The sequence below is a fragment of the Halichoerus grypus genome, chromosome 12 (assembly GCF_964656455.1).
Source record: "Halichoerus grypus chromosome 12, mHalGry1.hap1.1, whole genome shotgun sequence".
Classification (NCBI taxonomy): domain Eukaryota; kingdom Metazoa; phylum Chordata; class Mammalia; order Carnivora; family Phocidae; genus Halichoerus; species Halichoerus grypus.
In genome coordinates this window covers 87,110,499-87,125,874 of record NC_135723.1, presented here as the reverse complement: position 1 = coordinate 87,125,874, position 15,376 = coordinate 87,110,499, and the positions used below count along the sequence as shown (strand labels likewise).

At 40.2% G+C, this 15,376-nt stretch overlaps 1 protein-coding gene across 4 annotated transcripts in view; it reads left to right on the top strand.

Moving 5' to 3' along the window:
• The first annotated feature begins 4,227 nt into the window (after nucleotides 1–4,227).
• CHCHD3 (coiled-coil-helix-coiled-coil-helix domain containing 3) overlaps nucleotides 4,228–15,376 on the top strand; it is a 271,596-nt gene continuing 260,447 nt past the window's right edge. For 2 of the 4 annotated variants that reach the window (XM_036091683.2, XM_036091682.2), the window contains exon 1: nucleotides 4,229–4,490. In XM_036091683.2, coding sequence (XP_035947576.1) covers nucleotides 4,410–4,490 — 81 coding nt within the window. In that variant the 5' untranslated portion in view covers nucleotides 4,229–4,409. Of the gene's footprint in view, nucleotides 4,491–15,376 lie in introns of all 4 variants that reach the window. The other 2 variants (XM_036091684.2, XM_036091685.2) reach the window with 2 other exon arrangements.

The window sequence follows — 15,376 nt, the reverse complement described above, 5'->3', positions numbered from 1 at the left end:
AAGGTCACCCCCACTTGGCAGTCCTGTGATTCCTAATGAAAGAGTTGTATTGCCCAGATTCTTGTTCCAGGGTGAGGGTTGGGTTTCACTGGGGTTTGGAATATATGAGTAAAACAGAATTTCAGGGGAGTTGAGATGCTCACAAAGCACCCTCCTTGGGACCTTTCTGAGCTGGGGCAAAAGTGGAACCAAACAGGGCAACACACTTAGGTGAGGACCAGTTGTGTGGAGTGTATACTTCAGGACATTTCTACATGATTAGCATCAATAAACAGGCATTTCTCTGCCTGTCCAACACTGAAGAAGTGCTCATGTAACCTTGATGCATTTCAAGCATTTGTTATTTGGAAGTAAAGAGGCTAACAACCTGTATTTCAGAAATCTCTCAAGATCCATGACAGGTAGATATTGTAAAAGGGTTAGGAGAATGTCCCTGTGCTTTCAAATAAAAATGTTTTGAAAATTCATCAAGGCCAGAGGAGCTATTGAGGAGAGATGACAGATGGAATGTTTGTGCCTGTTTGAGGATCGGAGGAGAAATGAGCCTCTTCTGACCTGGGCTCTGTTTATCAGAGATGATCACTCCAAATCAGACACACAGGAAAGCCGAGGCCCCTGAAACTCTTGCAGGGCTTGAGGGTGGAGGAGACAGGAGCTGGGCTGGGTGGGCCTCTCACTCTCTGGACAGACTTTCGCCTAGACTCTGGCATCCCTCCTTCCATGCCCTGATACCAACACTCTGTTGTATTTCAGCCACTATATTCTGATGAATATAAGATGAGGAGAAAAGAAATGAGGTGTCAGGGGAAAAAACATAAAAATGAAAAAAATATATCAGAAGAATGTCTAGGAAATGGCAGAGAAAGGCCTTTTTGGAAACCTGCTATACATTTGTTGAGGCTTTACTCTATGATAATCTTTATGCCAGAGGTACCAGGGAATCTTCTTGGTGCATTGCCAAGTTATAACCCATGTGTAAAATTTAATTTAGCTATGTGGTGTTAAGTGATGTCTGTTAAGTAGAATGGTCACCAGAACCCATCCTGTGATGACAATGGATCACAGCTTAGGCAATTTATTGTGAATGAGAAATTAGTAGCAAAGGCTACTATTAAGTGGAAGTCAAAGATAGATGGAGGGGTCCCTGAGACATGGGAGCCTGCTGCCTCATGATTTTACTAGATGCATGGGAAGTGCAGGCATCAGTCTCACTTGAACAGTGATGGGATACTAAAGGTACACCATGGGATTTGTGCCGTTACTGCGGATACTTTCCAAGACACAGAGAGATATTGTCATACGGGACTTGTGAATGCCTTGTAATTATTGCTGACTTGTCTCATGCTGTTTTGGGTTTCTAATCTCTTCAAGTATGTTGCCCAAAATTCTTATATTCAAAATTTGTCACATAAGCACCCTCTTGTATGCACACACACACACACACACACACACACACTTACTGTTTTAGGGCTCCATTGTTTTTATATGATTCTACATACAATAATTGGCTGGGAAAGCCTTAAGGCTGATGTCCTGCTCCGGCTTGCTGAATAAGTCTTAGGCTAGATTTTCAGAATGTTTTTATATTGATTGTCTGCCCCACAGAAGAAGCACTTTTCGATGATTTTAATTGGTTTGCTATAACTATGGCAACTATATGTCCTAGATTTTCTAGGATGATCCTGATTTCAAGGACTGATTTAATTGTCTCTATAAGTACACAAATAATAGTCAGAGCATGTGCTCCAATTTTTAGCTCGGAAAACATGATCTTTATATCTATCTTCTCTTCCAGCACAGGTCCTAGAATCTGAGTACTCTCCTCTGCAGCTGAAATGCTACTCAGAAATGCTGGGGGAAAGGCTATGATGAACCACAGAGTCATTCACGTTTCTGGTTGGGGACCAAGAACAGGTCTCTCTCCTTCCTGATACCTCATCATGCTCAGCAGGGAGCCTGCTTTTCCCTTTCCCTCTCCCTCTTCCTGCCACTCCCCCCTGCTTGTGCTCTCTCTCTCTCTGTCAAATAAGAAACATCTTATTCTTGGAAAAAATGCCTATTCTAAAAATATTGGCCTATCTGTATCAATTTCAAGGCCAAGAGTCCCTTCCAAAGAAAATTTCTTGAGCTACCCAGAACCTGTGGTCTCCCTTTCTCTCTGGCCACAGCTTACTGGTGATCATCTAACTCAAGGCAGCATTTAATTAGCCAGTATCTGCTCTGTAAGAGTGGACTGGATTCTGTTTTTTTTCTTCAGTTTAAGGTTTTTTTTTTTTTTTTGGTAATGTTGTTTGGAAAGGATTATGAATTCTAAAGCATTTTTATATTGCCCAATAAGCCCACTTACATGTTTCTATATCATAAAAAGTGATGGCAATACACTACCTCTCATAGTTAGACTTCGTTACCTTTATTTTGTTGAAAGAACTCATTTAATAGTTTAAGGACATAAATATATTCAAGATAACTAGAGGTTCCTTCATATCTCTACTCTCTCCTTAAGCTCTTGTAATTAGTTATTTTGATAAGAATTTATTGAACATCTGTTTTATGTAGAACCTCCAATATGTACTATTTATTGGAGTAATAATTGAGGAGGGTGTGTATATGGAGGGAATGTGCCAAAGAAAGGAAAGACATAATCCCTGAGATTTTTAGTTTCTTGTAAAAGGAAGGTTTAAACATATTATACAATTTGAGAATAAGTACAAAGTAACATGCAGTCTCAAAACTGCAAAGTAGTATAATACAATTTAGAAACATATATATATTGAAACTAACAAAATGATGACATGGACTAAATTCACTACTCTGCTACTGACCCCCAGGGACACAGAGATGAAAGAAATGGTCTGGGCCCTACCTAAAGATTCCTACAGTAATAAATCAGCACATAATTGAAACTCAAAAATGTTATCACAGTTGAAGGGGTGCCTGGCTGGCTCAGTTGGAGGAGCATGCAACCCTTGATCTAGGGGGTGTGAGTTTAAACCCCATGTTGGATGTAGAGATTACTTAAATAAATAAAACTTTAAAAAAGTGTTATTGCAGTTTGTGAATGCCTATGCGTTAAGATGATGCTATGCTGTGTTGTGGTTGGTTGTTTTTAACGTTGAAAGGGATTCAAGGAAAGTACTATCATTAGCCTAATTTCCAAATCTGCCTCTGTAAGACTAAAGTTACATGACTAAACTTACATGTCACAGGTATTTAGCAAATAATAATTTTATTTTTTATTTTTTGAAGTAGGCTCCACGCTGTGTGTAGAGCCCAAGGCCAGGCTCAAACTCAGAACCCTGAGATCAAGACCTGATCTGAGATCAAGAATCAGATGCTTAAATGACTAAGGCATCCAGGTGCCCCAGTAATAATTTTAAATGTGTGTGTAGATTACTTAAATATTATTTACTGGTCTTGTAGAGGTGATATTCTGAACTAGAAACTTTCTAAAATAGATTATCTAAACTTTGTCTGATGTAGTTTTAATTCCTCCACTAATTTATTCCATTTTTATCAATCACTTAACTTTTCTTTGCCTCATCCTATTATGGCCTAACCAGCTTGTGCAACTTAAGTGGAAGGAGACACAAGAAAATGAATGATCTGCTTGCTTGGTACAAATAACTTGTTTCTGTTTTCATACATGCAGATTTGAAAACCATATTTAAAATTTGTACTTCACAAATTTTACTTTACAAAACTCATGAGGTAAGGCCATAGGTCAAGTTTTTTATTTTTTATTTTTATTTTTTTTTAAGGCTAAGACTAAAATAAATGTTAAATTTTGCCTCAGGTTTTTATTGTTAGACATCTAGGTATGGTTCATTAAGAGAGCGCATCTCCCTCATTAAACTATGAGTTCTTTTAGGAGAGACACTGTATATTTTAAGTCACCAACCTAAGTTTCTAGAACAATATTTTCAAAGTATGTTTTGTTAGAGAAATGAACTTCTTTGAGAGCCGCCCGGTTAGAAACTTTCCGGACAGTCAAGACCACATCTCCCAGAATGCCATGCTCCTCTTGTCCTCTGGATCTGAGGAGAGAATGTCCCAGCCACCATTGCGCCTGAAGGAGACTACAATTCCCAGTACACCCAGGGGCTGCGGAAACCTTGTCAAACAGCCCCTGTTGCCATAGCATCCGGGTCCGGTCCAACCAATCCGGGCGCCCCTACCGAGTAGAGGCGGGTCATTCGTATCTCCGACCAACCGGAGGCATTTTTGTTGTGGCGCGTGACCGGAGGAGGCGGGAGCTGCGGACCGGCGCGTTCTCCTTGCTTCTTGGGGTCGTGGCCTTGGTTCCGCCTTGCAAGGCAAGGGTCCGGGCGCTTTCGCGCGCGTGTGTGCGCGTGGGGCCTGAAGTGCTCGTGCGTCCGGGCTAGGTCTCTGCGGGGGCAGAAGCAGGAGCCATGGGTGGGACCTCCAGCACCCGCCGGGTCACCTTCGAGGCGGACGAGAATGAGAACATCACCGTGGTGAAGGGCATCCGGGTGAGTGACAGTGGGCGGGCAGAGGGCCAGCACCCGGACTCGGACCCCAAACCTCCGACCTTCCGGGGACCCGCTCAGCCTGGTTTCCCCCGTCCCGGCCCCCAGTGTTGTCCGGCCCGAAGCCGAGTTCTCTGCAAAGAAGCTTGAAGTTTCAAGACTTGGGACATTCATTCAGAGATATTTCCTGGTTGTGTGCCAAGTGCTGAGCACTGTGCTGGGGCGGTTGGGGGAATGCCGCGTTGAATTAGACTCTCCAGGGGCTCGCAGTCTAGGGTTTGACTGTATTGCTCACTAGTTGTGGGACTTTATATGAAACCCCAGTCTTACCTTCTGTGAAATGGGACTTGTCTTACTCCTCCTGGGTTCAGGAGCCCCCACCCTCGTTTTGCACTGGCCCCGTTACCTCTCTCGAGGTGAATTGGCGTTTTGAGAACACCTTTATCTGCTCTTGGTCGTTTTGTGCTCTCCCTTTGATGCCACCCATTGCCGCACACTCACACGCCCCGTAGACTTCTGCCTGGGGTGACTTCTAGCTTCTTCGCTTTCACTTGATAACCCCCTCTTTTCCTCCTCTGTGGCCTGCCGCCTAAGTTTTGGACTAGGCCCAGTTGCTTCAGGACAAGTGTCTGCCAGCCTGACAGGGCCTGAGAGAGGTTTGCATATTTCAGGCCGCTGGCGAGTTATATAGTCAGTTCTCAACTAGACGTTGCAGAGAAATGTTTCACGTCCCCCACATGTGCTTGACACATAAACTGAAAACTTGATTTTTCTCTAGGGTTTTTAGTACACCAGCACTAACTTCATTAACACGTTCTTCGCTGCACCTGAATCTGGAGCCGCTCGTTTTTGAAAGTATGCTTGAACCTAGTAAATAAAGCAATTTCACTTCTGAAAGTTTTATAATATTTTTTAATTTTTCCTCCTCTGTTATTAGACAACCAACATAAGTAAATGAAATGTGTAAATGATTTTTAGCATCTGTTATCAGGAAATAAAACTTCTTAAATATTTAAAATGTTTAAAAACTTTTACTCTGAAACTGTTACCTTGAGAAGAATTTATTAAAGTTTCCTTTCTAGAAACTCAGACTGTTGAACTCAATTTTTGGTCTGTGACCACCATTTCTTTATATCATATTAATTAATGATAGCACCACCTTTTGTAATAGAATGTCTGATGCTGCATTGCATTGTTGTGGTTTAGTTTGTACTCTTTGGAGTAAAATAAAAACTATAAACTCTGAGCTTTATGCAGAGATTTGTTTAATCTTGCCTTAGGCTTTGACTGTTCCATACCTGAAGGTGAAAAAGAAAAGTAAGGGAGAGCAAAATAAATTTTGGGTGAGAAGACACTGGCCAGAACAATGTATAAATCCATATTCTCTTGCCCTAATACAGACACAGTGATGAGAGCAAACAAAATTAAAAGAAAATTTGGCAACAGCACAGACATTTACATCAATTATTAGGTAAGATTAAATAGGATAAGTATGACGATTGGGTAGATCTTGGACTAAAATGGAGAGATTGTTTAAAAAACTTTTTCTAAACTTTTTAAGTAAAAGAAGCTGTGTCTTTTGGCCACTCAACCTAACAGAAATATTCTTTATTTTTGTCTTTTCTCACAGAGTATATTTTATATATATTATTATAATTCAGGCACACACCGTGCTTCTTTTGACCTCTATGCTTTAGTTTTCTTCAGGATACACCCTTCACCTGGAATGCCCTTGCCGTGTTCTCCCACTTGCTTCAAATCCTTCTTTCTCAAGCTTGATTTGCATCACTGTGCTTTAGTTTTGTCATCTGCAAAATGATGGGCTTGAGTACATCTCTAAGATCTCTGATCTTTTCCAGTTCTGAAATTCTGTGTGTGTCTAGTGGCACTCTACATTTCTTGTAGTCATACTCAGCCCATTGCAATTTCCTCTAAAAATGACACCCTCTTGAATTGTTGAGTCCTGGGGGGTCATCCTGAGTTCTTTGAGGTCCTGTTCAAAAGAGCGTTAGTTTGGAGTTAAACAGACCTTGGTTTAAGTCTTCAGATTAGACGTTTACTATCTGCAGCTTTGGACAAATCACTTCTTTATATTTGGTAAGAAGATGAGGTAAGGTATCTAAAGCATGTAGCACGTTGTAGATTTTTAATAAAACAGCTGTTATGATAAGGTTCCTTCACATCCAATATATGAAGATTCTCTGGAGGTGCTATGTAGTTAGTATAGTGGCCAGAGCACTTCCTTTGGAACCTGGCGACCTGGGTTTAGTCCTGGCTCTGCCTTTCACTAGGCTCTGTGGCCCTGGACAAGTCACTCTTCATTGTGTTTCCTTGTTCAGTAAGTCTAGATACTGTAGCCTGCTTGTATTACTTATGTATCATGCACTGCTTGTGAGAAATCTGACAATGTATACAAGCATTTAGTATTTTGACAGTGTTTAGTACTTATATGAGTAGTAGCTATTATTAGAGTTATTCAAGGGAATGGATATATAAACTTACATTGAACTTAATTAAAAATAAGAGCATATTGTACTCCAACAGGTATACCTAAAAGATGTGGACTGGAAAAAAAAAAAAATATGTGGACTGAGAAGTAGGAGTCCTGCGTTCTGTAGCTGATCACCCGTGTGATTTTTCTTTAGGCAGTTTGTATATTTTTCAGCTGATCTTTGTATTTTTCTTAGCTCAAAACAGTCCTCTTGTTTCCCTCTGAGGCTAAGGATAAGCAACAATCTTGGTATCATAAGTGAGCCCCTGTTTTTGGCTCAGTTGATTAAAACATGGTGCCGATGAGGCGCAAACTTCAGTGTTGAACTGTGGCTAGGTTCATTCAACTTAGCTGAAGAAAACGTTCCAAATTTCCCTAATTGTCTAATATTTATGTCATCGCTCCTAAGAAATGAGTGTGGAGCAACGATTCACGGACTCAGTCACTGCTGGAAAACCAATTCTGCGTTCCACTGATAAGGATAGTAATTTCATCTTCATTTATCTTAATACAGGAAGAATAACATTTAGTAAGCAACATAAGGCTTTCAGTAACTAGGCTGTGTCTATTAATAGACATGTTTTCCCAGATTTTTCTTGCTGAAAATGTCCTCAACGGCTAGCAATTAAAGGACCTACTTACAATTTTAAGTTTAAAGTTTATTCTCACCTACCAGGTGTTATTTTCATGGTGTTTATAGCATTTTGTTTATTTCCTTTATCCTTAGCAATTGATAGCTTTCCCTCCACTTGCATAAAATCACCCATATTCTTACACCTGATTCCAACTTCAAATCTGAAACAACTCATGGGTTGGATGAAAGGCCACCCTCTTGCCTTGCCTTCCTCTCCAAGTCTAAAATAATTTCTAGGGGTAGAAAGACCAGGCATTTTCATTACTCATATTACATGTGCTTAATAGGATTTTTCTGAGGACCTGCTGTGCCGGTTTGGAAGGTATGTTTACCACTCAGTCTTTCACTGGTTTATCTGAAACATCAAAGCTGTGAGTGAATTCTTCCAGAGCAAATGTCAACTTCAATGAGTATCGTTTTCAAAGTAATATTTATCGTGCTTTCCAGGCATAAATGAATCTCTGCAACTGGCCTTGAAGCTGCAAGCTGAAATTCATAGGAGCCATACATGTAGTAGTGTGGATACTCACATGGAACACAACTAAGGCTTTGGGGAAGTATTGGCAGTTGGGAGCCCCTAAATGAAAAGATTATTTAATGTGAGATGTTGTTGAGGATTCTGGGGAGTGTATATTAACAGAGGCAACAAATCCGGTCAGTCATTGGGAGTGTTGAGGGATATTGTCGAGGTAATTCAGCTAGCTGGTGGACAATTGGTCCCTTTCCAGTTTAGATATCTATGACTCTCTTGGGCAGAGTACCGTGTTAAGCTTTCTAGGACTTTTCTTTTTAAAGCTTCCTAAGATTTTATACAGACAGTAGAAGTTCATTTCCATTAATGGCAAATGCAAAGAAATATAAATGGCAAATTACAAACATAAGCTAAAAGTTACTATATAAATCTGTATATCTTTCCCTTCCCCTGCTATGCCCTTAAGTAAGGATTTAGGAGTAATATCGTCCAAATAATAATGGCAGTTTTTGGAGCCTATGTCTTAAAATGGTAGTTAAAAAAAGCGAACCAATACTCTCACAGAAGATGACCTATGCTACATGGAAGGAAGACCAAGTGACAAAAATGGGTCTTAGTCTTTTAGTCAGTTTGATTAAGACATGTCTGGAAGAGATGAGAAAAATATTATGAAGATGAGGGTGGATTTATTTCTGTCTCATGTGGTTCCAAACTTTACCTCTTAGAGTAGGGCAACTTAGAAGGAGTTCCTCTCCTCCTTTCACTCTGTTCCTTGGAAGTGGAAGTACTTTATCTCTTTGTCCATCTTACGCAGCCTTCTGTTTCTGAGAATACTGGATTCTAGATTGGTGAGTGGTGCATTTGTGCTCATTTTAGATACGACCAGCCAAGGGGGGTGGGGAGACTTGAGTGGGAAGACTATAGAACATGACCCACGTCTTTTCCTCCTCTCTGGAGCACATGTTGGTGTGGTGAGTGGTATAGCCTAGAACTTAGTAAGCCCCATTTACTTAAATTTCTCTTTAGCAGCAGTAGAGAATAGGGCAGATAATCAAAGTCAATGGACTGAATTCTGTGATGTTGACAGCCCCTGGCCCTCCTCTCTTGGTTAACCCTTAGAGTAGAACAGTGTTTCTTTTAGTTTATAGATTATTGTAAATCTGTAAGCTATGGACTCTGCCCAGAACAATGTAATAAGCAGACCGTTTTGCATACAGCTGAGGAATTAATCCATAGATTCCCCAAGTCCATGGACCTCAGGGCATAATTCCAGTGTGTGTGTGTGCACGTGTGTGTGTGTGTGAGAGAGAGAGAGAGCGCGCACCATTCTTTGCTGCAGATACTTTTTGCACATGGTATTTGCCTTGATGGGGAGTGCAAGAGAGGTCTAGAAACTAGGTATAGTTGCTACAGATCTTTAAATAGGACAAAAGCTTTTCTAACAGAAGTACCCTGTTTAAGGAATGATGTTTCCTGAAGATGCTTCTCTTAGTGAGGGCTTATCCAGCCCTTGCAGAAGCTTATGTTCTACCTCTGACCCTATTTTGGGTCAGTTCACATCACAAGAGTTGTTCTAAAGCTACAGATTGTGTATATAACCCTGATCAGCATCTCTAAATCTTGTCAGCTGCTTCATGAGTACCCCAGTTCACAGAGATCAGGTGAGTGTGCCGGTCTGAACTTATTTCTGCAACTGGCAGGTCAGCTCAGCTGGTATTAACTGGAGATACGGAGGATAACACAGCATGGCAATGACCTTGTATCAACATGGATGAGAATGTACGGGGGATAGGGTGAATCATGATTGGAGTAAGCAGAGTGCTACTGTAGGCTGCCATGGATGTGCCTTTGGAAGGGCCTGAGGATCCAGTTATGAAGATTGTTAAGGACAAAAGAGGGAGGTTGACTCAACACAACCCTGCAATATGTTTATCACCTCAAAAGATGAATTGTGCTCCTTCGGATGACATGCTTATAAATTTACTGAAATATAATCAAAGACCACATTGGAAAATGTTTTGAATTGATACTAGAATTTAAGTAGCAAGTTTTGAGGCATCAGGTAAGCCACAAAAATAAAAAGAAACAATTAGTGATTAGGCTGAAGGAGACACTGCACTTTACCCAAAGAGCATGCATAGATAGGGATAAATGAGCACTTTATATAATCATACTGGGACTTAGGTAGCTGCTTCTGGCAATAGCTGTAGCCCTGGTCTTCATGCACTCTGTAGTGAAGGAGCTCAGCACAAACTCTGGTCAGTTGGTGAATGGACTAAGAGGAACTGATCAGTCCAAATTCCCATGACGAGTTGTATTGGTAATAACTTTACCAAGTATGTGTGTAGCACGTTATAGTTTATGATGCACCTGTAATAGTCCCTATAACTTGGGCTTAGGTGTTCTTCAATTTCAGACAAGAAAAATGAGGCTGATGGAGATGACTTCCTTAGGATTGTATAGCTAGGGGGTGGCCAGTGCGTTTTCCTCTGTTCAGGTCGGCCTTTAGTTTTACTCTCAAGAAATGGTACTTTCGAGGCTGCTTTAGTCATTGGAAGGACTTTTGTAGTATTCATTTTGAAAGTAGCAATAGGTAATGGCAATATATAAATTTTGATGAGAATAGATGAAGTGGTATTCAGAAGAAAGGGTAGCCTGTCTCCAATAAGGTGAAGGCTTAGGGCTAACACTTGATTTTTAGCAAACACGTTCACTTTCCGATTGGGTAGAATATATATTTAGTGTAGTCGTAATTCTTTGACTTTGGCCTGAACTATAGAAATATAAATTAAAATATAAAATTATATACATATATATTATGTGAAATTAACTTTATATACTTTAGCCCTAAACAAATTATATTAAATATGTAACATATACAATATATTGTATATAATAGTATATAATACATGGTATATATGGTAGTATATGTAGTATATAATATACATAGTATATTATAGAATACTATATTATTATTATTATTTTTTAAAAATTTTATTTATTTATTTGACAGAGAGACACATAGCGAGAGAGGGAACACAAGCAGGGGGAGCAGGAGAGGGAGAAGCAGGCTTCCCGCAGAGTGGGGAGCCCGATGCGGGGCTCGATCCCAGGACCCTGGGACCATGACCTGAGCCGAAGGCAGACGCTTGACGACTGAGCCACCCAGGCACCCCCTATATTATTATTTTTTTTAAGTTTTCACAGTTCTTTACTACCAACTAGCTATCACAGGCATGCCACTTAACTTCTTTGTACCGTAGTTTCATCTTTAAAACAGAGATTAGAATAGATAATTGCTAAGATTCCTTCCAATTTTCATATGGTAGGATTCTGTGGTTCTGGGGGAATATCTCAGTGATATATTGAATTTTCTATATATCAAGAAAACTGATATGAACTAAAATAGCACAGCTAAACTAATCCTTTCCTATAAGAAAAAACACAAAGACCATGTTAAAGCTCAACTTCCCAAACTTTACTAGACCCATTTTCTCTTTAGCCAGACCAATGAATAGCCCATCACATAACACCAAATATCTTAATTAGTAAGTTATTTTAAATTACATTGCAAACCTATTAAAATATATTAAGTCTATGCCACAGTTTTCCTGCATAGAATACTATATTAAAATAGCCTATAAATACATATAATATGTAGTATATTACATTATATATCGAATGAGCTTTATATACATTATGTATCAATTAAAATAGCTTTAAGATTCTAAAACTTGGAAGGCTCATTTTTATCTCCTTAAGAGGAAGTGAATTTATTTTTACATAGGATTGTAGGGCTGTATTGTTTAGCAGAGAAAGCACTGGACTAGAGATTGGGGGTTGCTGCTTATCCTGATGCTACCAGAAAGTGGATGTTACTCAGGACTTTTTTCCTCATCTATAAATTGAGAGGATTGTGGTCAATCTTAAAGGGTTTTTTCCTAAGATATATCTCAGCTTCTCAGATGAGTTTCAGCAGCAATGTCAGTGGCTGTCTGTTGTTAGAAAAGAAGCAACTGGCCCTGACATCTTCAAATATAAAGTCCCTTGACGTTGTCCTTCCTAACTTCCATTTCTCTTCCGAGAGTCGTCTTGGGATTTTCCTCCAAAGACCCCAGCTTTTGAGCTGTAGTCTTTCCATTAACTGTCTCCCCTGCATTCTGGTTTGGGTCCTGAGAAGTAAGTAACTGCTCAGGTACAAACTGTTTTGTTCACTCGTGTATCACAAGGGCCTTAATTACTGCTTGGCTGAGTAACCATTTAGTGAATGATTCAGTAATATACAGGAGCTCACAGTTTTGTGGAAAGGCAAATACTTGTTCTGTCATGGAGTGCCATGTTGGGAGATTTGTGCAGGGTATGGTGGGGCACAAATAAGGGTAGCCTTGGGTAGGCGGACTTGGAATGGAGTGGGGAACTGATTTGGTCAGAGAAGGCTTTAGGATGTTTGAACTGGATTTGAAAGGTGATTCCTTCCCACGGGGCCAGGGGAGAAGGCAGCGTAGTCATGTGTAAAGGCAAAGAGATGGCATCCAATAAGTAGCCGGTATGGGTAGAGAACAAGGTATGAAGTATTAAAGCAAAGTCTATGGAAATTGAGGTTGGAGAGTTAGGTTGTGACCAAATGATGAGGAAGTCTTGAGTGCTGTGCAGAAGAATTTGGACTTCTTTGTCAACGGAAGGTATGAAGGATTTTGAAGCAGGGAGTTACCATAATCAGATTTGCATTTTAGGATTATTGAGGGTACCATGAATTAGGGCAGGGGAAATGGGATGGGAGAAGAAATGTGTTCATTAAATATTTAGGGGTTGAGGAATTCATAGCAAAGAGAATGAGGGAGAACGAAGAGTCAGGGCCAAGTCCTATGTTTTGATTTAGAAAGCTGGGTGGAGGTGGTGTCATTAATGAGATAAGGAAAGCAAGAAGAAGAGATTTTGGCAAACACGAATTCAATTTAGGACCTGTTGGGTTTGAGGTGCTTGTGGTCTGTCCAAGAGAAGGTGTCCTTTAGGCAATTCAGTGTATAGATCTAGCTTTTGGAACACAGGTCGTGGGCTGGAGATAAAGGATTTAGAATGCATTAATTTATCAACTGCAGTTAAAAGTCAAGGGAGTGGGGGGGTGGGAGGGATGGGGTGGCTGGATGATAGACATTGGGGAGGGTATGTGCTATGGTGAGCGCTGTGAAGTGTGCAAGACTGTTGAATCACAGATTGTACCTCTGAAACAAATAATACATTATATGTTAAAAAAATATAAAAAAGAAGAAGATAGCAGGAGGGGGGGAAATCGGAGGGGGAGATGAACCATGAGAGACGATGGACTCTGAAAAACAAACTGAGGGTTCTAGAGGGGAGGGGCTTGGGAGGATGGGTTAGCCTGGTGATGGGTATTAAAGAGGGCACGTTCTGCACGGAGCACTGGGTGTTATACACAAATAATGAATCATGGAACACTACATCAAAAACTAATGATGTAATGTATGGTGATTAACATAACATAATAAAGAAAAAAGTCAAGGGAGTGGATGAGATGACCAACGAGAGCACTTAGAGTGAGAAGAGAATAAAGGCAAAGAAGCGAATGTGGGGCCCTCTAGCATTTAAGGGTAGGCAGGGAAGGGGAAGATGTGGCCAGAGTCCTAGGTCAGTCAGAGTAGTGGGAGGTCAGAAGAGCCAATGGAGGGGTTTCCAGAAGAGGACAGTGACCAAAGATGTTAGATGCTAAAGGGAAGCCATGTAACTTAGGTGTTTTATAAATATAAATATAAAAGGTTATTTGGTCATTGGTGACTTTTACAAGGATACCGCTGTATTGGGTTATAAGCTAGATGGTGGTGAGTCAAGGAAGTGGAAGTGGGAAGGTCTTTGTAGATAGAGGAGAGGGATCATCCAGTTACATGGCCCAGAAACCCGGATGTCCTGATGACTTATGCTTCACTTCACATCTAGTCAGACACTGAGTCTGGCAGTAAAGCAGGGTACCTGAATGGGACCTTGAGACTCAGACTTCCTGGGTTTGAATCCTGGCTCCATTACTGATGAAATGTAAAATCCAGAGCAGGTTATTTAATCTGGCCGTGCTTCAGCTTCTCACCTATACAGTGGAGATAATAAAAGTATCTATTTCCTGTAATTGTTAAGGATTAAATGAGTAAAGTGTTTTGTTTAGTGTAATGCCTGGCACATAATAAGCAATCAGTGAATGTTAGCTATTTTGAATCCTAAATATCTTTTGAATGTATTCCCTTTGGATTACCATAATAGTTTTTTTTTTAATATGTATAATTTACATAAATTCACCTGTTTCTGTGTACAACACTTTTTAATAAATTTACTGAATTGTGCAACCATCAGCACAATCCAGTTTTAAAACATTTCCATCAAACCAATAAGATCTGTCATGCCCATTTATAGTTAATCCGCATTCCTACTCTAGCCTTAGGCATCTACCTTTCTACTTTCTATCTATGCAGAGTTACCTTTTCTGGGCATTTCATATAAATGGAATTATACAATATGTAGCCTTTTGTGTCTGGCTTTCTTCCCTTAATTGTTTAGGTCTGTCCATATTGTAGCATGTATCAGAACTTCACTTCTTTTTATTGCTGAATTGTATTCCATTGTCTGGATACATAATGTTTTGTTTATCCATTCACCAGTAGATGGACATTTGCTTGGTTTCACTCCTGCTATATTATGAATAATGCCCCGTAAACATTCCTGCACCAATCTTTGTGTGGACATATGTTTAATAGCTTCTTAATTGATCCTTTAGCTTCCTTCAGGGGTCCTCCTGATTCTGTTCTTGTCCCCCTCCAATCTGTTCTCTGCATTGTAGCTAGAGTGATCTTTCTAAAATGTAAGTCTGATCTTGTCACTACCCTGCTTAAAATCCTTCAGAAGTGCCCAGTTGCCCTCAAAATCAGTTCAAATCTTCGGAATCTAAAATCTTATTTCACTGTTTCCCTCTCCCCCTCCCCAGCTTCCCGCTTCAGTCATTCTTCCATTCATTCATATTGTTTCAATCATTTATTTAGCTATTCATCCAATTAACCAGGCTTATTGAGGCTCTGGGGACATAATAGGACAGCCAAATGCTAGCTTTCATGGAGCTTCCTTTTGAGTGTAAAAGGCAGACACACAAGAATGCCTCACATAGTGGTAAGTGCAATAAAGAAAATAAAAAGAATGGTATGATAGTAACTCAGGGGCTGAGGACTCTCAGAGCCTCCGCCTCATTGCCAACTGCCTACTTGTTATCTGTGTTTAGTGTCTGATGGTGGCAAGCC